The following is a 26,404-nucleotide window of genomic DNA, read 5'->3' as shown; positions in this document are numbered from 1 at the left end:
TTGCTGTTAGCAACGAATAATAGATTTTGGGAGGCCGATAAGAAATTTTGAAAGAGGAGAGTCCTGAAATTGTGGAATAGGTCGGGAGTGTTTTTTTAACTCGTCTAAAGAGAATTTTAGTTTTTCCACAGTTTCCACAGCAGAGATATCCAGAATTTGTTCCAGAGAGTAAGAGAAACAATTTAACTTATAAATTATTATTGGAGTACAGAAATGTCATTTAAATTGAGAAAATTAAAATTCATGAATTAACATAATTGCGATAGGCCTTAAAAAAATTGAAAATATTAATGATCATTAAATTAAAAATAGAATAGTACGTACCTTAACTTCCGAAGAGAGGATTGATATTCCAGTTTCACCAATTATTTTGCGAGTAGTTAGTTTTCTTTAAATAAATCAGAACTGTTTTAAAGTAAGGTTGGTTAATAATTTTGGGGATCATTTGAAATTTTGATTATATTTGAATGCAAGTTAAAAGTCAGCGGAATAAAGTGTTCATTTTCTTTTCTTTATAGTTCATTTAAACACTTTATAAAGTTGCAATATTTATTTAGTTTTTAGGTACTTGTATAGAGTCTCCACATTTTGTCATAAATTTTTATTGTCACGACTCTAAACCACATTAAGATTTATACGATTCCTATTTTTGTAAATTTTTAAAGGCAACCCAAGTTGCAGACGAATTTTATTGTTTATATTAAAGTTGTTCAATATTAATAAATAACGTGCTTCATTTGGGTTAATTTATCAAAGGTCTAAAGTAAATTTTGGTTTAATTTCTTTTTGAACTCTACCAGGAGACTACAGAGTCGACGTCACACAGTGACAGATTGCTTAGAACACATAATTGAGCTAGCTGAGGTATATATTAAATTAAACAATGAACCACAGATTTTAAAAATTACAACATTTATTATAAATAAAAATAAAATTAATAAAATACAACCTTTTCAATATATTTATATATATAAACCTGTAAAATTCTGGAACTCATTTTATGCCTATTTGACGTTAATCACCTTATATAAGGTAGTACAGCTCTTTAAAGATGGCACCCGAACATCGTTTAATTAAAATATCTTAAAAATGATTGACTTTTAATTTACATTCTCTAAAAATATATTTAGTGAAATATACCCAATCTTTTGACATAAATAGGTTTTTTTAATTGTAGTTAGTAGCGACTGGTTTAGGAGGGCCTTGAATATGTTTATTTTACTTTTTGGTCATTTTATCATTTTGAAATAACTTTTATCAAATTTAAATTTGTTTATAACAAAGTAATGCTTTATCAAGACTATTGTCACCATTTTCGAGAAAACTTGATTTGTACTTTTTATGTATCAATGCATACGTTTCCATTGACTAACAAATTCATTTCTAATTGTGTAAGACGGCTATGGAAAATAAACAAAATAAATTTGACATTAATAAAATTGTTATTTTGTTTGTTTTTTATAGTAATCTTTCACAATGGTCCTTCATATGGACTTAAGAGTTTGTGTTAGGACTGGTGTATTTTCTAGTTTTCTCACAAACAGAAGTAAAAACTTCCAGTTTCATAATTTTCCCCATATACATTTAAATATTAAATCTAACCCCTTTATTAGTTTTTCTGTTTCTATTGCGGATCTGTTTGGCTTCTCTAATAGTGATGGACAACCAGGTAGATGGACCGCAAAAATAAAAGTACCGTTTTTTTTTAATTTTATTTTGATCAAACAAGGCGGTGGATGAATTACTACAGTATTGGAAGACATTTTTAAAATTAGGCAGTATCATGGAAGAACATGAAAAAACGATATATCGTTTGGCAGGTTCGCATAAAATTATGTAAAAATTATACATATTTATAAAAAAATTTAACTTTATTTTATAAATCGTTAAATAACGGTTTACATATGAAATGCTTGTTAACCAAATAAAAATCCTGCAACAGTCTCGATTACTTTTTCTATTATTATCTTAACAATAACCTTGGCTGTTTTCTTAAAAAATCCATTTGTTTCATTATTTTCTTGTTCAGCATCTCTTTTACTTATTTGCTTTCCAAGAGGATTCTGCTGAACTGTAAATAGAAAAAAATTAGATTTTTTTAATTACTAATATAATATACTAATATATATATATATATATATATATATATATATATATATATATATAACTATATATCTATATAAATTGAAACGCCGAATATATATAAATAAACGGCGAAACAAGCACAATTCGCCAAACTTTCCGTGTATGAATTGGTATCAATTCATGAATGAATGAATTCGTGAATGAAGTTTACATTAAAATAATATCACTTCTTTTATATTGAGAATAGCTTCATTTCGAATAGAATCTACCTTTTACGCTTCCCTGCATATTTGACTGGCTACAAGATTGATTTGTCAAAATTGTTATGATCCTTGATATAATCATGAAAAAAGTTTTCACTGGTTATTAAAATCCTGGTTGGAAGATCGGGAAGGCCTTTACAAACTTGTAAAGGAATCATTTAAGCCCATTAGATGTCTCAATTAACTTTAGCTTTAATTCAAGAGTTCTGCGTGTGTTAGTCCAAACAAAAAGTATATCTGTATTAATGTTGGTAGAGATCTGTCGTTTCAAAGTTTCAAAGACTTGTATATCATTTAAAAAATATATTAAAATAATATACATAATTCCGTTGATGAATTTCTGTTCTAGGAAATTATTATCAACGATAATAATGGGAATTACAAAAATAGGGAGAGTATGAACAAAAGGAACTAATTAATATAACAGTAGCCATGATACACGTGGTTAGAACAATAGGTTAGAATAGAAATATGTCAGTTAAGGTCTTGCTGGGACCATTGCCACATCTTGTAGTTTTAAAATAATAGGTGGGGATCCTGACAATGAGACTTGTAGTAATCCTTGTAAAAATCGTACATAATCGTATCTATAGAAAGTGCGAAACAATCATCGGAGACGATCAATTTGGATTCAGAGCCGGCATGGGAACGAGAGAAGCCCTGTTTAGTTTACTACTTCTCGCCCAAAAATGCTACGACCAACAGAAAGATATATTTATATGCTTTATAGACTTCGAAAAAGCATTTGATAGAGTAAGACACGACCTACTATTAGAACGTTTGCAAGAAGTCGGTTTAGATGAAAAAGACATCAAATTCGTAAAAAACTTGTACTGGAACCAAAACGCCAGAGTTAGGATCGAAGGTTCCACATCCGCAGAAGTAGAAATTAGGAGGGGAGTAGAGGGGAGGACAAGGATGTGTTCTGTCGCCTCTGCTGTTTAATCTTTACTCCGAGTTTCTATTTAAAAAGCATTGGAGGATTCCAAGGATGGAGTCAATGTGAATGGCGTAAATATCAACAGTATCAGATACGCCGATGATACAGTGTTAATTGTGGATTCCGACTTAGGTCTACAACGACTCATCGACAAGTCCAACTCGACCTGTGAGCAATTTGGTATGAAAATAAACATTAAAAAAACCAAAGTGATCCAAAGTAAAGAAAACCAATCCGAAAAAACCAAAACGTACCTCAACCTTGCACAATAAATGGGCACATTTTAGAACAGGTCAATAGATTTAAGTACCTGGGATGTTGGATCGATAGCAGCCTAAATCCTGATCTAGAAATAAGATCGAGAATAGAACAGGCCAGAAAATCTTTCGAAAAAATAAAAAAGCTGCTTTGTGATTCTCGAATAAAACTCGAAATTCGACTACGTTTATCAAAATGCTACGTCTGGTCGACTCTTCTATATGCAGTTGAAACGTGGACCCTTAAAACATCAACCGTAAATAAATTGGAGGCCTTTGAAATGTAAATCTACCGGAGAATACTCAAAATTTCAATGACATCGCATACCTCAAACGAAGAAGTGCTGCATAGAATAGGCAAGGAAAGAGAACTTTTTAACACAGTAAAAGTTAGAAAAACATCATACCTAGGCCACATACTGAGAAATAATAAGTACCAATATGCCCAACTTATAGTGAAAGGAAAAATCGAGGGAAAGAGAGGCCTAGGAAGGAAAAGACTATCGTGGCTCAGAAACATCCCACAATGGACAAGGCTAAATTTTGAACAGCTAATAAGAACAGCTGAAGATAGAGAAGAGTTTAAAATTGTAGTAGCCAACCTCCATTGAGGAGAGGGCACTTTAAGAAGAAGAAGTAATCCTCGTAAAACGCCTGGGAAGTATATCAGGCCGTCCTGAATACTGTTTCTCCTTCTTCTAGTTCCATGAACGTTATCGATCATTAGATTTTATGTTGGCTACCATATTCGGTATCGTGACTTTATTGACAGCAGCTCTAAATAACAATTTAGTCGATTTTCAGTACCATTGTCTTAAAATATTCAGCCATGATGTTTTTCTTCTACCAGGACCACGTTTACCTTGGATCTTTCCCTGAATGATCAGATGTAAAAGTTTCTTTTTTTCAGGGGGTCTCATAATGTGACCTAAGTATTCCAGCTTGCGTCTCTTTATTATATTGACCAGTTGTTTGTTTGAGGCGTCTAAGGACCCCCTCGTTGCCGACTCTGTCGGTCCAGATTATTCGTAGTAGTCGTAGTAGTCGTCTATATAACCACATCTCATCGGCTTCCAAGCGTTTAAGCATCGCCTAACTTAGGGTCCACGCTTCCACTCCATACAGTAGCACTGAATACTGTTTGTGCAAGGTTAAATGGAGGATAAGACATCCACTGGATCTAGACAAAACTGCCAAACAATTTCACGAGGTTTTCATGGCGGCTTTCTAAGACAATTGTCCGGGATAGTAAGAAATTACAAAATTTAAGTACTCTGGTGAAATAACAATCTTACAAATCAGAGGACAAAAGTCAAGATTTATTTCGGCAAATGAGGTGAGTGGGACAATTATTGCTAAGCTCTGCCAAATTTCAATTCTCGTATATAATCTGTTATTGTATTTTTCTTTAGTATTTAAATTAAAGTTACTTGCAATAATTACTTCCTGATTATACTTACTAGAATCTATTTATTCCTATTTATTGCTAAACTAGTTCTACAAATAGCTGTTTTTTTATCTGGGCTGTCTTCTCTTGGACCGTATACTGTTATCTCGGCATCTTTTGTTCTAGAACTTGATAATTTCCATGCACCAAAAGTTTCTCCGTATTTAATTTTTTATTTATCGTGTAACGATATACATCGCCTCGGTTCCGTCAGCGCTAGTTTCTGTTCCATCGATATGCGCTGGAGGAGATGGAAGACCTTCGACCGTATAAAAGAGCAGCCGCTGCAAGAGAAAAGAGAGTTCCGTCGGACAACAACTCGGCTGGCTATAGGGTATTGACTGAATGCCAACTGCTTCTGCTAGAGTATTGATCTAATGACAGTTCATAGTACTGATTGGTCCGTTTCCCGCCGGGCCGAGTGTTAATTGGCCCGATCCATCTCTATTCTTATTCTCTCTTTCTCTCTTTTTCGCAGATATTAAACAGTGAGTCATATCATCGTCGATGCCGTCGTCGCCAGGATTGACGTTTTAACTTTTATTGTACACATTACCTAGGATCTAATTTGATTCTGGGTTTTTAATTTAAACCTGTGTTTTACTGAGTCTGTTGTCTAAAAGAGCTACCTTTCACAACCGGTGTAGCTTTGAAGCTGAGTTCTTGACACTCAAAGTGTTATTTTAACTTTTAACTAAAAAGCTAAATGATATTTAAAATTTAATAGTTAATTCTATTTTATAATTACAAGTATAATAATAGATCCTCTAAATATACATCACTTTACAGTCACAGGTACAATGCAATACAGTTTAATGGTTTTTTGTAAGGAAAATAGTTTTCAGCCAAATAAAGATCCCACCAAGTTTAGAATTACTTTTTCGATTATGAACGTGATTACCGCATTAAATACTTTATTAAAAAATCCTGTCGTTTCATCCTTTTGTTCATCATCGGTATTTCTTTTATTTATTTGTCTTACAAGAGGATTCCGATCGACTGAAAAGAAGAGGTACAATTAATAAAGGTTAAACGATCTTAAATATTGCATAGAGTTGTACACATATTTTGTTCCCTTTGAAAATAGTAGTCTTCGTAAAAATGTAAAACAAATATTATTATAAAAACTGTATCCTGTGTTGGCGGAAGCGATGAAGTTAAATATTGTCGTAGTGTAGGCTTATAAATAAATATATTTACATAAATTAGGACCACTCGTTTTATTAATAAAAACGCTACAGTGGTTTTACGGTGTGAGGTAATTTATTTATTTAAAAATAAATTCAGCAGTGACTTTTGACAAAGAATTTTAATCTTTTGAAAAGTATTGTTCGTCGGGAACATCGGCGTAGTTCGGTAGTGATCTTTGTAAGAAAGAACATTTAAAACGTACGTGTGTGCCTCACCAAAGATGCGGCTTGCAGAACTATCACTAAAACAGTTACGACAACAACTAGAAGAACGAGATAAAGACTGCAGCAGTTACAAGAAGATCCTGTAAGAATGACTAAAGAATCTTCTCAACAAGAAAGGAGATGACGCAGATATATTCCATTTTCAATCAGCACAAGAAGCAGTTTTAACGTAGATTGAAGAAACTTCTAAAAAGTATGATGAGAAATTTGAAAATGTTTCTCTAAGGATTGGGGAAACTTCTAGAAAAAATGATGATACATTCGAGAATGTTTATACAAGAGTCGATGAAACGTCTTAAATTATTAAAGAAGCAGCTAGACAAAACGACGAGAAGTTCGAAAATGTTTCTAGAAGATTCGACGAGACTTCTCAAATAATTAAAGAAGTATGTATTTAGAACAATGAGAAATTTGAAGAAGTTTCTAGAACATTCAATAAGGTAGAAGAGAAGATCATATAGATAAAGCGCATGATAACCAATACGAAAGTGCTACCATCAGGTAACGCAGTAGTTTTAGATCTTGTAATAAAAGAAGAATCACCGAGAGACGAAACACACATATGAAAACAAATCATATGAAAATCAAATTGCCACCATTTGATGAGAGGTCTTCTTGGACCATATACCTTAGACCAGTGGTTCCCAACTGGTGGTCCGTGGACCCCTGAAGGTCCGCGAGGTATGGCTGAGGGGTCCGCAAGATATAAAAATAAATATATGAAGAGCCAGGGAGAAAAATTACAGAGATCGATATGATATCAACAGATATCTACTATTGCAGCGTTACTGGAATTGTTTTTAAATGAAATTGAATGTCAAGAGTTAAAGAGTTTTTCGTTAATACATAATTGTAAAAATATTAATATTTTTAGTTCTAAAACAAAGTAGAGTTCGTGTAAGATTTAGTGTTAGGGTTTTCAGGTCGCGCAAGCGCCCCTAACATGACTTAACGACTACTTTCGTAGCCGGGACCGACGGCTTTACATTCCCTCCGAAGTACGGTGGCAGCACATTTTTAGTTCTATCCGACATTGTCATTAAGAGATCATTTCTTTAGTGAACTAATAGATTTTACTTTCCAAACAAGGAATTATTTTATACAAATACGTAGTTACGTGTATTAAAAATAATGGCAATAATTTTTAAGTAATGACACAACTTATTTAAGAAAAATAAATACAAAAAATTAACAATCATTTATTTATCGTACAATAATATTTATCATTTGATTTAATTATCTGTATTGATCCATTTAAGGAATCTTTGTACAAGTTCGACCACGAATTTTGCTGCTCTATCAAAGAATCCTTCTTTATCTTTAGGAACATCTTCTACATCACCATCAATATCCATGTCAACTTCAGATTGTCTTTTTTGTCTTGCCAAATGATCATCTTGTACATCTAAAACAATTTATACATTTAGACAATTTTACGCGTGTTTTCCGGTGGGTTATTTAAGTTGACACAAAATATCCCTATGTTTAAGAAAACAGTCTATCTTTGTTATTATTAGTATTTTATAACTTATTATATTGCTTGTTTAAGCATGTACAAGCTGTTCTAAATGATAATAGTGAAATCTTCGAAATGATAATAGTGAAGTCAAAGAAGCATCATAGATGGGATCATTTTAGACACCAATGAAATAGAAGAACCATCGCACACTTACAAGAAGTAAAGGAATTAGAAAAAAGATTAACCTGTATACAGTGAATGTACTAGCTTTTATCTGTCGAATGGATAAACGATGTGCTTCATTAGAATGCAAGGTAGTGACAACAGGGACAGCGATATCCACAATACGCAACTTGATTAAAAAAGCGTTTCGAATACAATAACATCGGTGCACGAATAATTTATAGACTATGGATACACATACGATAGTGTACTGTGTCGATATCTTTTTAAAGTCATTGAAGAATTAGAAATATTGTGCAAACTAGTAAAACTTATTAAAGAAGAAAAGCTAAAAAAGAAGCCGGTATGTATAAATAAATAAAGATCACTTGAGAAAGGTTCAATGAACATTTTAGTGAGTTTAGTTATTACATTTTATGGAAACTTAAAAAAAATACATTTTAGTGCTTTATTTAATTTAGAAGAATTTCAAGAACTATGCTATGTGGACTAATTCAATCGTAAGCTTTTAAAAAAACTATTGGAGAAAATTAACGCACCAGAATTAAGCATTTTATAAAAAATATTTTAATTCAATAATAATTTTCAGTATACCAATTGTGAGACATGTATGCCTTTAAGCATATCTTTATTTAAAATCACAAGATCAACTGATTTAGAACCAACTAAAAACTTTCCGATTAAGATATTAGATAAGCTTTTTTTATTATTGGTTATATTATATATGGATTGAAAGTTTATCTAAGATTATTTCAAATAAATGATTGCGGAATGTAAGATATTCGGTAAGTTGTATTACTAGGAACCTAAAAACATCGATATCACATTAAAAGACTTCGCCAAGCGAGAAGAGGAGGATATTAGCGAGACGCAGTTCGGGTTCCGAAATGGAATGGGTACTCGAGAAGGACTATTTGCCATCAACATATTTATTGAGCGATGTCGGGATGTAAACGTTGATCTACACTTGTGCTTCGTTGACTATGAAAAAGCTTTCGATAAAGTAAGACATGAAAAACTAATATCAATACTTATGAACAAGCGTATTGATAAATAGCGCATAGTAAAATCATAAATATAGTGCAAACATTATATTGGAACCAAAGTACCATAGTTCAAATTTATGGGCAACACTCAGAAGAAATGAAGATCTGTAGAAAAGTTAGACAGGAATGTGTTTTATCGCCACTTTTGTTTAACTTATATTCTGAAGAAAGTTTCCAAAACACGCTCAATAATATCAAAGCGTGAGTTACCGTTAACGGAAAATTAATTAACAACTTACGATATGCAGACGACACTGTGATCATAGCAACGAGTATAGAAAATTTACACCAGCTTATCGAAAGCGTAAGTATGAATAGTGCTAAGATTGGAATTACTATAAACGCTAAAAAACCGAAGTACATGCTAATTACAAAAAGACGACAAAATATACATCACCTATTGACAATCAATGGTAACGTGATAGAATAAGTAGAAAAATATCAGTACTTGGGAACTTTGATCAATGAAACCAATGATCATACTGCAGAAATAAACAGGCGAATAGAGATTGCCAGATCAGCATTTATACGAATGAAGCCACTCCTAACGTGCAAAAATCTAAATTTGGAGATCAGACTACGTACCATTCGATGTTATATATTTTCAATTATATGAGCTGAGACTTGGACATTAAAAAAATGCAATTTAAAAAGAATCGAGCCTTTCGAACTCTGATTATACCGCAGAGTATTAAAAATATCATGGATGATAGAATTACAAATAAAGTACTGGAGAGGGTTGGTAAAGAAACAGAACTAATCACCACTATACAAACCAGAAAACTGGAATACCTAGGCCACGTGATGAGGGGAGCAAAATATGAAATTTTGAGACTCATAATACAGGGAAAGATTCAAGGAAGAAGATCTGTTGGCCGAAGGCAGGTGATTGGTATCAATGCAGATCGATTGATTTGTTTAGAGCAGCAAGTTCAAAGATAAAAATAGCCATTATGATTGCCAACCTCCGTAGGGAGACGGCACTATAAAAAGAAGAAGCGAGAAAAGAATATACCAATGACAAATATGACTGTTTTCTGTTCTTAAAAATCACAGTTCAAATGAACGATAATATCAGAGGAAGAATGAATACTCACCATACACACCTTAGGACAGACAGGCCCAATTAGAAGGCAGGGGTCTGAAGCGGTTTGGACACGACGTTGAAAGAACAAGGATGGCCACAGAAACTAGTTGGATGGACACTTCCAGGACTAAGAAAAATGAGCATGCCCGAGATTGTGGAACGAAAGGATCAGAGAAGCATGAATCTAAGGGAACTAACAGAAAACGATGAACAGAGGTAGAAGGCGACTAAAAGCGGGAAGGAAACTTAGTTATATATATATATATATATATATATATATATATATATATATATATATATATATATATATATAATACTACTCGGTACCTGGGGTAATTTCGGGGTGGGTTGAGTAGATCTGCGTTTACCACAGCCGATCCCAAGCTCGGATAAAATTTGGAGGGTGATTGGCAAGGTTAGCAACCTATCAATCGTAAAAACGAGTGCTGCTCAAAGAAACAATATACTACGACCACTGCAAGAAATACGGACAAGCAGAAAATATCCAAAACCCAGATGAGAATTACTATATGGACTATCAGATCGCATAACTCAAGGGACCACGAAATAACCCAAATGCTAAAAGGGAAACAAATAGACATTTGCGTTCTGCAGGAAACAAAAAAGAAAAGAAAAGGACAACCAAATTAGGCTAATACACACTAATCTATAGTGAGGTAGCAAAAAAACAGGGCTAAAGAAGGTATAGTCTTACTAAATCCATAAGGCAGCAAAATCACATCAAATATTATGTAAAATAAGAATCATCATAAAATACTTTCCACCCAAGAGAGCGGCGTGAACACAAACAAAAATCAGAGTAGAAGGACTAAATACGGAATCCACGAAATACTTATACAAAAAAAATATCAGAGAAGATTTCTGGGAATGAAATATTAGAAAATGACAACATCGAGAAAAGCTGGGAAAATCTCAAAAATAACATAACTATCGCAGCAACAGAATGACTTGGAGAAAGGAAAGTAACAAACACTATCGTATTAAAAAAGAAAACCCCATGGTTTAAAGAGGAAGTGAAGATAAAATGTGAAGAATAGAAGAAAGGCTTTTTACAATGAGAACACAACAAACACAACAGGCATACAACCACTATAAACGACTCAGAAGTGAAACGAATACTTCAGGTAGACAAATACAAAGGGATCACTGGTAGAGCTTCTCAAAACAGATAAATGAAACACAACGGAACACAAAAAGAAGTATGGAGAATGACATATGAAAAACGATGGAATGACAACTTACTGGACGCACATTGAAAAGCAGACAAAGTCATGTCTAAATAAAAAGTAGAAAAAGAAGAATATGTATATATCATCGGTGACCCGGCAATTTCTTCTATCTGTATTTTTTTATGAAAATGAGTTATCGATGAATTATTAGTCTGGGTATGGTGAAGATTAGCCGTAAAAGTCCTACGAACGACAAAAATGTCTGGATAGATAAAAACAAAAAGTTGCAGTTTCTCCTACCTAAACCCATACGGTAAACTGCATGCAACATGTCCTGTCTTGTCAGTTTGTGTAGTGCAACCATAGACTGGGAGATAGTGTAGTGAATGCGCGTAGACTGCGAGTTGTTTGTGTACGAAATAGAATATTTCTAAAAAGTTTCACAAGCTATTATGTACTGATTAATGGTAATATGTGATTATACCATCTAAAATAATAAGATTCTAAACTAAAACGATAAAAACATGGAATTTTTTTTATAATTTCTTTTAAATACGAGCATTTATATATTTCAATTACATAGTAATAACATCTGAGAGAACTTTGCGTAGTCGACCGACAGAAAAGTTTTAACCTACCAAAGAACATACAGTTCACAGGTTGAGATATGTCAAAAATCATTAAAGATCAATATTACATGATCAGAGAAGATTTTGGTTTAGAAGAATGTATCCTAGAATATCATTAAAAACCCTCATGGAATCACAAAGCTATAAAGTTACACTAGATTCGTTTTTTGTGTATGCAACAAACTAAAACTAATACTCCCCTATATTTTCAGGACCAGTCCACTAACAAAGGCCAAGAAGATCCAGTTGTACCAGGCCTACGTTAGATCGGTGATACTATATGCAGTCCCAGTTTGGAGTTCAATAGCGGAGACCAACTGGAGGAGACTTAAAGCCACAGAGACATCATGCTACCGAATCATAGACGGATCAACATGGGAAGAAAGAATATCCAATGCAACTATCAAAGAAAGGCTCCAGTACACACCACTAAGGGAGGTGGCTGAGAAAAGGACAAGATACTTCTTCCACCAGGCCACAAGAAGACTCCGAAAGACCAGGGACATCCTCGAGAAAAACAGGAACCAGAGGATATACAGAAGCACCCATAAGCTGATCGACCATCTGATCAGGGTCTAGCCGGATGGTTGCCGAAGAACAGCCAACCAGGGAAGTAGGTACGATGCCACAAAAAGTACCTACAGAAGAAGACGTCAGGATGCCACCAGCAGAAGTCCAGGAATCCGAGAGGAAAAATGACCAATATCAGGCGGTGCAAGAGCGGGACGTCGTGAAGAAGAAAATGAAATATAAACAATTTGAAATGTAGACTAATAATGGCAATAAACGTTTTTATTTTGTTTTTATTTTTTATATTTTTTTATTATACCAGATTCGTTAATTCATAGATTTTATTATTTAAATGTTTTCCTTTGAGATTATTGCTTTTCTTACTAATTCCATATTCATATAAAAATTATTATGAATTATAAATAAAATTGCTTTTTTCGATAACATTTTCAAATGATTGTATAACTAATTTGTAAGTTTTCTTTTTTGTTTGTACTTAAATAATGTAATTATTTAACAACAGTTTAATAAAGTGGTGCGTTATTTTGTCCAAGAGTTCCTTTTCGAGATATTTTTGTGTCAACTTAAATACCACCACCGGATTTTAACCTAGATTTAGTGTTATGATTTTTATTCGATTTTTCATTTTTGACAGTTATATATCTTTTATTTTTAGCATCTTTTATTTTTCGTGTGAATAATCTGACTTATATAAGCAACATTTTCTGTTGATGTTAAAAGGTTCATTTCAGGAGGATCCATTTTAGATCCAACCATATCGTTTGCGATCATATTAAATGTAATCAAATGAAAAAGAAAACATAAAAAATTACCATATTATCATTTATGGCTTGAACCTTTTTTATTCGTTCATTAATGTCTGCATTAATTTTGATTAGATTGTTTCCATTTACTGCCATCCGCTAAGCTATATTACACGCTTTGTGATATCATCACCTGTTAGATAATATCATTTGTGTCAATGAGTCATTTTCGTTTTATAGTAATAACTTGATAATACGAATGATAATTATCTTTAAATTATAGGATTTATCATATATATTGTCATAGTTTTCTGAATGATTTTTTTATTTGTAAGATCAGTGTAGCGCATCCGAAACGAGTATAACAATGATATTGTCATTTGAATCATTTTTCCTGCAATCTGTCAATAATAAGTTATGTTATGTCATATTTGTAAATTTAAATAGTGAAATTACGTTAAATGATATGACAACTACAATTGTATTAGGAACTGGTGTGATACTTTTATAGCATTTTGTGTATCATGGGTAGTTAAAGACTAAATATTTGACTGGTTGAAGAATAGAAATCAAGATATCAGAACAATATATAGACAGCCTTTAAGGCCAATCTACTTTAACTTTGATTATAATTTACGATAATATCAATTGTATACGATACGACACTTTTAATGACTGTCACGATCGATGTTTTATAAAGGTATATTGTTACAGGGTTTATAGGCTGTGGTCTGTATCGTCTACAACTGTGACAGACTTTAAGAGAGGCGCATATAAACGTAACTTTCTATGGTTTGCTCCACTGATTTCTTACCATTTAAATGTGTATATATGTAGGGGTAGCGGGTGGATACCTCTATGCAATCTCGGCAGGGGATAGATCTACTTTAGGAATAGCACACCTGCCCACACGAGCTCATGGATTTCCCCAGCCTCCCATCCCCGTGGAAACCATGTCCAAAACCAAGGCATTCTCATCTCCACCCTTTTCTCATTTCACATTCTTCCAAACCAACTCGTTAACAGGCACGTTTTATTGGCTTAAAACCCCAAAAGTTATTTTCCATGAAAGACGAAAGAAACTACTGAAAGGCCTTCAGTCTACGGTGACTCCAACACCCCTAACTAAGGTAGCGGTTCGAACAGGGTTAGAGCAGAGGGTGCTAAGAATCTCCTGACTACGACAAAGAGCAACATATGCATACTACTTCATAGAATGTTTGATGTTAGAACTCGCATATCGGACCAAAAGATGATGGAACTGAAGGAAGGGTTGAAAATAATAAAATGGGGCATTATCGACCTCAGTGAAATAAGACGAAGAGGAGAAGCACAAATTACTCTTAAATCAGTACTTTTATTTCATTTTAGGGGAGAAGAAGACACTTCAAATGGTGGGGTAGGATTCATTATATTATATAAAAAGCAAACACAAAATATAGTTTAAATTTACAGCATAAGCCCGAGAATTGTATACCTCAGCTTTAAACAAATGCAAGATATAACCGTAAGGTAATCCAAACATATGATCCAACGACTATCCACTCGGATAAAAAAATTGAAGAATTGAATTGATGAAGGACCAAGAAATAGCATTACATGCTACAGCTACATATTACACAATAGTTATCCTCGACTTTAATTATAAAATGGGCTTTAAACAAGACGATGCAAAAGTAGCAATGGGTAAGTATGGATATGGCAAAAAAAACGGGAAGATTTCTTCTTTACATCTTACATCAGGGAAATGTATCTATGATAAACTCTTTTTTTCGACAAAAATCCTCAGCGTAAATCGAGATGGATAAGTCCAGATGGCAGTGTCATAAATGAAATAGACTTTATAATAACGAACAGAAAAGGAAAAATAATCAAAGACATCGAAGTACTTTACAAATTTCCGATCTAAAACGACCACAGACTAATCCGAGCAGACATACTATTAAATGTCAAATTGAAAAAACAAGATGATGAAACGGTTGCCAATGTGAGTCCATAATACTAGTATATGGGACTAATGGGACATGAGTCAATACCCACAATCTTAAGTAGTTTTTATTGTTGGTAAATTTGGACTACCGGTTTCAAGACTTACCATATATCCCCCATCATCAGGCCCCAGTACATTAGTCTTTGTTTAGTAATACACCATAAGCTTTCCACTGCTTCTAAAATCAAGTATTTAGTGGCTCAAAACATGTACATCCAGATAGCACTGATGATGGAATATTAATTCCGAAAACGTTCTGTGATGTAGCCCGGTAGGGTGTTTTAATATACATCTTTTATAAAGGAGTTTTTAAATAATTTTTTTTACTAAATATATGTCTTGTTCTAGGTGAAGAACACCTAGAGGAATAATAATTGACAATTTAGAACTGGAAGGTTCTAACTTGGGTTATCTAAGGTAAAGATAACAACGTCCGCGAAGAAATTAAAATAAGAATAGTGCTTGCCAACAAATGTAAATATGGTTTGAGAAGACAGATAGCCTTAAAACTACCCAGAAAAATTAAAGTGACCGTCTATAAAATACTAATAAGACCAGCCATAACATATGGAGCAGAAAGATGGTCACTTATACAGAAGGACCAAATACTGCTTAAAAGTTTAGAGTGAAAAATCATAAGAAGAATATATGCAGAAATAAAAGAGGAATGTTTGTGGAGCAGGCGTTGCAACTTACAGTTGTATAGAAGTTTCGAGAAACCTGACGGTGTAAAATTCATTAAGGTAACACCGCTTAGATAGATAGGGCATGTAATCGGGTGAGAGGAAGCTGGAACAGTAAGAAAAGTTTTTGATCGAAGAGGCCGATAAGACACCGAGCCAAAGTAAGACCGAAACTTAGGTATAAGTCAACTTATCCATATAGTCACTAGAAGATAGGCACCTTTAGAAGAAGAAGTAGTTAGAACATAGAGAAGAGTTGCCAGACAGGGGTGAATGGTGGATTGTTCTGAAGAAGGCTTTGCCTCATAACGGGCTGTGATGATGTTGGTGATGATGAATCTTCTTTCCTAAGATTTTTTTATTCCAGATATCGACAGTTCTTTTTTAAGATTCTACTTTCTTCAGTTCTACAGTTCCAGATATAGACAATTCTTTTTGGAGATTCTACTTTCTTCCGTTCGTCTGACGTGTGAATGATAGGAAAAAAATCGAGTTAAGTCGAGTGCAAATGGGAAGGGGAAAAGTGGAATAATAAACAGGTAGAAATGAAGAGAAATGGGAAAGACCTTTATTCATTAGACGAATATATAGGTTCATTCCATTATTTTTTATTATATGTAAAGACTAGTGAGAAGCCAATGTTGGTCTTATTCATTATAGTCTTTTGATTAAACCATCCTTTCTATTGCTTTTTATTGTTGAATTTGGTAACTATATGAACTAAATGGGGAAAGACTATAAATACTAGTTAAAAGACTAAAACAAATAACGTCTGTTCACATTGATCACCAACATAAGTTAAATATGATGCTTATCTCAAACAGAAATTATAAAATGTAATTTTCATTTGTGACTTAATCCCACATAAGCCAAAATTAAATTCAGTCAGTAATATTGAAAATGAGAAGACAATAAATGTATTTTGGTGGAATCAATGATTGGTTGAGTTTAATTAACAATAAAAGATGAAGTACTTAAGATTTTTTAGTAATAGGGAAGTTGAAAATTTAATTGAATACAAAAAGTTCAAATGATATTTATTAAGAAACTGTAGCGGTATTTAAACCTAAATGAATCTAAAAACTGAATACTATTATATATTTTTAAAAACATGTGAGAATTCGAGGTTAACGAAACTTGCAAGAATCTTAACGAATAGAAGATCCTCGTATCAGCTTTACCTTAGACAAGGAAAAAGAGAGGACAAGTAAAGTTCATTTCATACCAGGTCTACTGATTTTTCAGTGGATCTACTGATTTCAACATGAAATTATTTACCTAATGAAACACTGTATCCATCTACTAAAAAATTTGTAATAATAAAATCATGTTCAAAAAATGTTCATTATAGTAGTGGTCAATTATAAATTTTGAAAAAATCCATTAATTTATATATATATATATATATATATCCATTATTCTCAATCTATTGAAGAAATAAAATATGACCTGACAGCCCCTCTGGTGCCGGTTTAGGCTTTAGTCAATTCCATACGATTACGCGTCCCCTCTCTGGGTACACGTAAACTCATCACCATTTACCATAAATACCCTCGTACATAGTACAAACTCATCACCGCCATAAAAGTAGGGTTTTCAAAATAGACCCTAAGAGATTGGTAAACTGATCACTGGCCTACCTGCACTCCGGATCAGTTATAGACCATAAAATCCCAGCAAACGGCTAGTTTTTGGTAATTTCACAAAATAATCCAAATCAAAATGTCTTAAATGCAACTGCAATTTATTGGTTTTTATTTGGGAATTTCACAAAATTCTATTGATAGCTACCTAAAATCATGGAAAAAGAAAAATTTCTCTTTATTTGCCCTTGTTTCTTCAACATGGATAGTAAACTGCTAATTGATTACGTCCTGAGCCAACGCGGACAAAAATGATGGTTATCAATAATTTCAAATTTTAATTGCGGGAAACTCTAAAAAAAATCGAATTGCCTTTTGTGAACTTGTGCGACGAAAGGGTGTAAGGCTAAATGTCATACAACTGGTAAGTAGAAATTTTATACCGTTTTCTTTAGTTGTTTCGCCCTGGTTTTCGCGAATCATCCTGATCAAACAGAAAAAAATCAGCGTAATTAAGTTCTTTAAGTTAACTGTATGTTTCTTGTAGGCAAGGCATAATATTACTTTGTTGCTGTAGATTACCTTTTCCGATATTACATTTTGAGATTTCTAATTAAATTGTTAAAGTCACATTGTTATATATATATATATATATATATATATATATATATATATATATATATATATATATATATATATATATATATATATATATATATATATATATATACAGGGTATCCAATTAAGTCGGCACCGTATGTGAAACCTTTTTATTTTTAGTTTTATGAATTTTGTTATATAAAATAATTATGTTACATAAAAAGTTTTTTTTTAGTTTAGTATACGCGGTTTGTCAAAAAAAAAATGAATTGTGGATATTCTCAAGTCTCAATGAAATTCATGTTGTTAAACGAACCGCGTAAATGACTGAAGAATACTAATATCTGATTCTGATGATTGAAGTTCTAGATCATTCAGAACTAGAGAATAATTTTTTTTTCATAAAACTAAAAATTAAAAAAAATTTTCATATGGTACCGACTTGGACTACAAAACACAACTACATATTTGGGTGTGCAGCCGAAGATAGGACAAAGAAGTACTCTTTTTAGTCTACCAAGCTTTCGCAAATCTTTATATGCATCATCAGGGTGCTACAATAAACAAAATTAGTACAAATTACACAATAAAAATTATTTTGTATCTTACACGAATTGAGGTTAGTTGTCATGATGTTTATAAAATGAAATGAACAACTCATCTGACTCCTACAAATAATGGCGAAAACTAACCAAAAAATGTAAAAATATTGCTTTTAAAAGCACTCTAATTGTGGGATCTTTGTACAAGTCATTGAAAGATAAAGTATAGAAAACTGTACTTAAGCATTTTGATGCATTCTGTCTCAATAAATGAATTGCTGATTACTTTAAATTTAAAAATGTCCGCCAATGATGCCATAAAATGTAAAGCTTTGCACGTGTAAAAAATTAAGTTTCCTTCGATTTCAATGCACTAATAGCACACTCAAGTTTTTAGCTTTTCCTATTTTTTAGGTATTTTATATTTACTAACTGTCCAAAATCGTCTATTATTTTCAAGATAGTCAAATAACGCCAAAACGGTAAGACTTAGACCGAATGTATGCTTAACAAATTATCTCGAGAATTCAATGATAAATATAAAAATGCAATGAAAATCAAATAACGAAGTTGGGACTACTTCCGATATAAACAAAAATAGCACATATTGACAAATATTTTCATTTTAAAGTTCACTATCGAAATCCTATGCAACTAAATTTTTAGATCTCAAAACCATTTAGATTGGCAGATACGTCTAATAGGCCACACCGTGAGACATATTAATATCTCAGTTAAATTTTAAAGCAACTTGCTTAAAATAATTTCTGAATTTATTAAATTATCACATAAACGAGAAGTATAACAGGTAAGAGGCAACCTTTCGCATTAGAAACCAGGCAAAAATCCCGGTGATGAGTTTACCTATCTGCGGTGATGAGTTTACCAATCTCCAAAGGATGCCGGTGATCAGTTTACTATATGTCCGAGGGTCTAATAATTTTATGGGGGGCTATATAGTGATGAGTTCGTACACGTCCCCCTCTCTTACCTTGTCTAAGAGCTTTACCACAGCATTCGAAGATTTACTTATCTGTCAAAAACGTATTAATAAACAAAAAATCAAAAAAGTAAATGCTTATCTACAATGTAAAAAAAGGCAAGAGAAATAATAAATACAATATTTACTCAATATCAAGAGTATATGATTTTAGAACATGTTGTCATTATTTCATTTATTTTATAGATTACAGCTAACTTACCCACGAGTCCAGAGTGTTCAAGGGCTGTTAAAAATTCTTTATCTTGTGATAGGAACTCGACTACACTCCTTTTAAGATCATCTTCGTTCTTGATAGCTTTTGGAGCCTGCAATAAAAAGTCTAAGTAACTATCTATTTAGTATACCATTTTCTATTTACAATATTAAGTAACTTTATTGAAAGTGCATTACAGTCTATGTAAGGTTTTTCATAATATTTACTTTGTTTAAGATTCTTAGTTCAAATTTTTTAGTATTGACTAAAACTCATGAAAGAGAAATTCATAATTATAATGCTAGATTTAAAGCAACATTTTGTTGCTAAAAGAAATAAGCAACATATTTAAAAAAAAAACGAGTTCTCTCTATACTACTTGACAATAACAACAAAATTATCGTAATTGAGAACGATATAAGAAGAGAATGGCAACTTTATATATCAGAATAGAAATATGATATAATATTACCGAATCATACCAAAATTGTACTGATGGCCCAGAAATTATGAAATCAGAGGTAAAACATGCTATAAAAAATACTAAAATTAGAAAAGCTTGTGGTCTAGATGATACACCAACTAAGTTGCTAAATCTAATAAATGAAGATAACATAAAAATACTAGTAAAACTTTTTAATGCAATATATAACACTGGAGTGATTCCCGCAGACTGGCTCAAGTCCATCTTTGTTACAATACCTAAAAAACACAATGCTAGAAAATGCTCAGAATACCGATTAATTAGCTTAATGTGCCACACTCTTAAGATTTTCCTAAGAATACTCCACAACAGAGTTAGACTCAAATGCCAAGAAGATCTCAAAGGTACCCAATTTTGTTTTAGAAATGCTATGGGAACTAGGGAGGCACTTTTTGCGCTAAATATCATATTACAAAAACGCCGTGATCAAAGAAAAGATGTATTTGCATGCTTCGTTGACTTAGAAAAGGCACTCGATAAAGTACAGCATGTAAAATTATTACAGATGCTAAAAAATATAGGAATAGATGTCAAAGGTATTCGTGTCATTAAAAATCTGTACTGGAATCAAACTGCTATCGTAAAAATTGGGGGCAATTACACCGAAGAAATCTCTATACAACGAAAAGTCAGACAAGGTTTTATTTTGTCTCTAACATTGTTCAATGTTTACTCGGACCAGCTACTTGGACAATGAAGTAATTCTATCAGAAAGTATTTAAGGTCTCCAAATTCTGCTTGATTGTATTAACAAAGTAGGAGAGAAAATAGGCATTGAAATAAACTCAAACAAAACCAAATGTTTAGTCTTCCGTCGTAAATGACATCCTGATGCAAAGCTTCAATTAAATGGAGTCCAAGTTGAAAAAGTTCACAAAATTACATATTTGGGAACTTTCATAATGGACGCAATAGATCCAGACATATAAATAAAATGAAGAATAGCAGCTACTAAAACTACTTTTGTGAAAATGAAGACAATTCTTTGCAATAATCATCTAAGTTTAGAACTAAGACAAGGAATGGTTAAGTGCTATATTTGGTCTTTACTTTTGTATTGAGCAGAAGTGTGGACGCTAAAAGTATCAAGTACGAATAGAATTAAATCATTGGAAATGTGGATTCATAGACGGATGATGAAGTTACCTTTGTCAGCAAGAAAACTAATGAGGGTCAACAAAGATAGAGAATTACTAAAGCCTTTTAAATACCCGAAAATGTCTTGTCAGGGACATATAGTGAAGGGAAATCAATATAGAATATTACAACTGATCCTTAAATGCAAAATAGAAGGCCGTACAGATGTAGGAAGAAAACAGCTTTCTTGGTTAAAAAACATTCGTGAATGGACTCAGATATCAAATTCGGGACAATTGTTCCATGTGGCAGAAGATCAAGAAGCCTTCGCAATGGTGATTGCTAACATCGGATAATCCTTATATGGCACGTGAAAAAGAATGCTAGATTTGTTCAATACACCGCTATTATATCTTATGGATATCATTTCTCCACGTTCTTTGCGATACATAAGAAAGCTAAAGCAAAATACTGAAACAAAAAAGAAATGAAACAAAAAAACTTAGACAAACTAAAAATTTGGACGTTTACACAGTTACATTTTATCATTTTATTTTCATCATCGAAAATAAAATATATAACGGTTTTGCCAAACAGTTAAGATCCGATAACATAAAAAGAAGAATAACATGTAAAATTTACAAGATACTGATCAGACCAGTCCTAACATATTAACAGGGACACTGCCAAAAACAATAAGATGTTACTAGCGATGCTACGTTCAAGCGAAAAATTTTAACACATAAATATATACAAGGTAGTGCTATAAATCAAAGTATGATGAAGAAGATACAAGTTTGAATTGTACAATGCTTATAAAAATAGACGGGGAAATGCTCAATCATCTGCGTTTTGCCGACAATACAGTACTTATTACCGAAGATCTGCGTGAAGCACAACAAATGCTACAAGAATTAGAAAACGTATCTTCAATAATAGGTCTAAAAATGAACATCAGTAAGACCAAATTTATGACAAATTTGGCTCCCACCGAACACCTAACCATCCAAAATCAAGTACATATATCTCGGTCATGAAATCAGAATAAGCAAGGATAATCAGACCTGTGAATTCCAACGACGAATAACACTTGCTGGGGTGGCGTATGGTTTACCAAGAGACATCTTTAAGAGCAACATCCCCATAACTATTAAACAGAAGACATTTAACCAATGCGTTCTTCCTATTATGACATACGGAGCAGAAACTCTTACTCTTACAAAAACAACAGCACCAAAAATGCGAGTGGCATAAAGGCCCATGGAAAGATCGATTTTTGGCGTGACAAAAAAGACAAAATAAGGAACCAAGACCTAAGGAAAAGAACAGGTATTACTGATGTCGTCGACCGTATAGCCAAGCTGAAATGGAATGGGCAGGCCACATATCGAGACTAAAACACTCAAGAGGACCAGAAAACTAATTGACTGGCGCCCAGAGAAGACAAATGCAGCAGACACAACCACCAACACGCTGGATGGACGACATTAAACGAATATCTAAAAAATGGCAACAAGACGCACAGAACCGTGAAGAGTGGCGAAAAATGGGAGAGACATATGTCCAACAGTGAACAGAAGAGGTTGCATGATGAGGATAATGAAAAGAACCAGACATCACCACGTTTATACAAATTGCAACACTAGGCTGGATGGGTCACGTAAACGAGTCCAGGAATACCTAGCCTTTAAGAAAGGCAGACACCAATGGGAAGAAGTCCAAAAAAATAGGAATATGAAACAGGTAGAACAAACAATACCTAGAAACCTTTAAAATCGCCAACTCTAAGCGTAAAGCCCATAAGAGATCAGAATGGTGCAAGATATTGAAAAAGGTCAAGACCTACAATGAGTTGTCGTGCTATTGATGATGATGATGATGATGATGATGATGATGATTGGTTCATAACGTCATAACGACCAGACGAATAATTCTTGGAACTAAATCCACCTTGAAAATCAAACTGGAAATTAAAAATAAATATCAAAAAACTGGAAAACAATTTTAAACATAATAATTTGACAGTAGATTGTGACAGTAGACAGCAGTGACTTTATTTTCTTTCATACCCTGCATACAATTGGTCAATTGGATAAATAAAATAAACAAATACACAAACACACTAAACGAACTAACAAAAAAAGAATAGCATTTAAAACTGAAGAGATTCCTCAATTAAAAATTCCTTTAAATTTAGTTTAAACCTTGTTATGCTCGTACATAATTTTATATGCATTGGTAATATAATTAAAAAGTCTTTGCCCGATTATACTAGGAGACCTGAAATATATATTTCCCCTGCATATTGGAGCACGTAAGGTATCTTTATATTCTAATATTTAGGTTGTGAACTTGGCCATTGGTTTTAAAAATTTTGAGATTATTACATACAAATATACAAATTCTCAAAATATAAAACCAAAGGCAGTATTTTGAACTTTTGAAAATATTATCTGCAACTAGTATTATGGAGGATAACAGCAATAGACCTTATTTAATAAAGACTTGATTAATATGGCTACTTATTCTCCAAAACCAAATCCCCCATCTTGTACGGATTCGGCTTGGCCATAATAAAGCACTACTAATTGTGTCTCCATTAAAACTTGTTTAAAATTACGGAATAAAAAAGTTACTGAGTTTAATATTGTGACAAATACGTCACAATATTTTTTCCAATTAAGACATTTATCTATATGAAGTCCTAGGAACTTTACTGATGAAGCATTATCAATGTGATTATTATTTATATTTAAATTAATTAGGTTAACACATCGTTGTCTATTATGAAACTGCATGGAGATAGTTTTTTTTGGGTATTCAACAATAGTTAATTATTACAGAACCAGCTGTAAAGGTCCGACAGTAAATGATTACATTTGGACTCTAAAGAGGTATCAAATCAATTGATTTAGCATTTATATCATCTGCAAATATCGTAAAATATTCATATGGGCTAACCGAGACAACATCGTTTACATAATTAAGAAATAGAATGGGACCTAAAATTGAGCCTTGTCGTACACCTATGTTAATATCGAGATAGGTATCGCATTTGATACAAATGGTTACAAAGAGATATTTTGTTATACTTATAGGTAAAAAATAGTTTGTGATAATACAGACGTAGTATCCTATGTGTTCTATTTTCATCAATTTTTGGATTTCTAGCTTTGGGTAAATTAAGTACAGGTTCTTTAATATTCCCTTTTGTGGGCAATTGATGCATTATCTCTAAGATATGTCAGGTAATGGACACCATGACTTTGTTGATGTATGTCTAAGATGTAGTTATTCATTTATTTATAGTAACTTTAAAGCAGTATAAAACTTTGATATAACTAAAATTTGTTACATTCATATGATAATCAAAATCAAGTAAATGGTTTCATATTTGTTATGTACTATTAGTTTTATCTTTGAGAAAACAATTTTCTTATAGATATATTAGATGTTATACTAATATAAGGTTTTTCATCTAATATAGTAAATACACCACAACAAATGCATTGTAAAATATTGAAGGATATTATGACTCACCCCTGAAACAACAGTAACAGCTACTACAACTAAACAAAGCACCAACAAATTTTTAGCTACCATCTTAGATGGATATGTTTGAACGCTTTTTTTTGCAAGAATACTTCTTCGATCAAGTATCCAGATTAAACTTGAAGTTAATTAGAACAATTAATTTATACTTAAATAAGAGGATATGGCAGAGGCGCGCAAGTCAATGAAAAAAAGGTATTTAAAAAAATGGTTAAACGAACATTACAACAAAATTAAAAATAAAATTATTTTATAGTATTTGAAATTATAATATTATAAAAGCATTTTTCTTTAAAGTGAATTTATCAACAGCTCATAGAATTGCTCTACCTTCTTCTCGTTTATCTCTGGTTGGGGCGTACACTTGCAAAACATTTAATTTGACCGGAGTAGTATTTAGTTCAATTATTATTAATCTTTCAGAAACTGTCATTACATTTGTAACATATTAACGTAATTAGGGAGATACGATTACTCCATCCTCATACATATGTTAACCGTCATCATTTCCCAGTGGTACACCATGTGGTTGTCAACAATACAAGCACCACTATTTGGCCACCTCATTTCCCTTATGCCCATTACACTTTCTCTAAGTCTGGTTATTTTTTGATATCATGAAATATGATTTGATATGATATTTTTGGTATTCCAGGTACATATTTTGATATTCAACTCTGAAGTTCTTAGAGACACTTTTCCACTTCTGTCACAGAGGTTTCTCTGAGTTATGACCTGGGAAGACCTGTGATCTAGAGGTGGATCACCTCCCTTGCTGAAACTTGACTTCCGTCTTCCATGATTAGTAGCTGTTTTCACTTTAGTTGTGTTTGCCATGATAGCTGTACTAGAGATGTCATTAGGGACCTTTAATGCAGTGGTTTCTCGTTTCCTTCTGCATTCTGATGCCGTTGACCACTTTCTTGGTTCTTCCACCGTCGAAACTAATTTCTCAATCTCAGAACAAAAGAATGCCCTTCCACTTACCAGCTAATTCGCGCGAAGCCGTTAGCCAGTAAATGGTGGATTGCTTATCCCGGCAAACACTCGGACGTCAGAGCCTCGTTGGTTATCTATCAGGATGCACCAGATGACCATGATCTAGATCATCATACAAGCAGGCGAGGTTGACATTTGAATAGGAGCCTATATTTTGCACTAGCCATTACACCCCAATAAGGGATATGGTTGGTTTGAAAAAGTCCCACTTTGTTGCCTAGTTCTTGTTCAAGATTCTTTTCTACTGAATCATCCTGTTCTTTATAATCAGTTTGTCATCAGGCATAATTAAGTTTAATCTTATCTTCAATCTTTAAATTGAATTAAATGTTAGATCGTTAAATTTCTTTTTTTTCCAGATTTCTCTTCTAAATGTGTGAGAATTATACTTCCTTCTCGATTTTAGTCAAATTGCCTGTTTTA

General features: G+C 32.8%; 1 protein-coding gene across 1 annotated transcript; it reads right to left on the bottom strand.

The window, feature by feature from the left end:
- Positions 1-7,590: 7,590 nt before the first annotated feature.
- LOC140437471 (uncharacterized) lies at positions 7,591-25,100 on the bottom strand. Its single transcript, XM_072527021.1, has 3 exons — positions 24,971-25,100; positions 19,876-19,981; positions 7,591-7,812 (listed from the first exon to the last, which is right to left on the bottom strand). Exons 1-3 carry the CDS (start codon positions 25,031-25,033, stop codon positions 7,640-7,642), a joined length of 342 nt encoding a protein of 113 aa, XP_072383122.1. The 5' UTR covers positions 25,034-25,100; the 3' UTR covers positions 7,591-7,639.
- Positions 25,101-26,404: the final 1,304 nt, after the last annotated feature.

The sequence above is a fragment of the Diabrotica undecimpunctata genome, chromosome 3 (assembly GCF_040954645.1).
Source record: "Diabrotica undecimpunctata isolate CICGRU chromosome 3, icDiaUnde3, whole genome shotgun sequence".
Lineage (NCBI taxonomy): Eukaryota > Metazoa > Arthropoda > Insecta > Coleoptera > Chrysomelidae > Diabrotica > Diabrotica undecimpunctata.
The sequence above is the reverse complement of the archived record's forward strand: the minus strand, read 5'-3'. Positions and strand labels throughout refer to the sequence as shown.

Excerpts from the sequence above, each read along its gene's own strand:
- LOC140437471 (XM_072527021.1), bottom strand. The coding sequence starts at position 25,033 with ATGGTAGCTAAAAATTTGTTGGTGCTTTGTTTAGTTGTAGTAGCTGTT. Across the intron at positions 19,982-24,970 it reads CTGTTACTGTTGTTTCAGGG|GCTCCAAAAGCTATCAAGAA; the intron begins GTGAGTCATAAT and ends TTTTTATTGCAG. Across the intron at positions 7,813-19,875 it reads TGAACACTCTGGACTCGTGG|ATGTACAAGATGATCATTTG; the intron begins GTAAGTTAGCTG and ends AAATTGTTTTAG.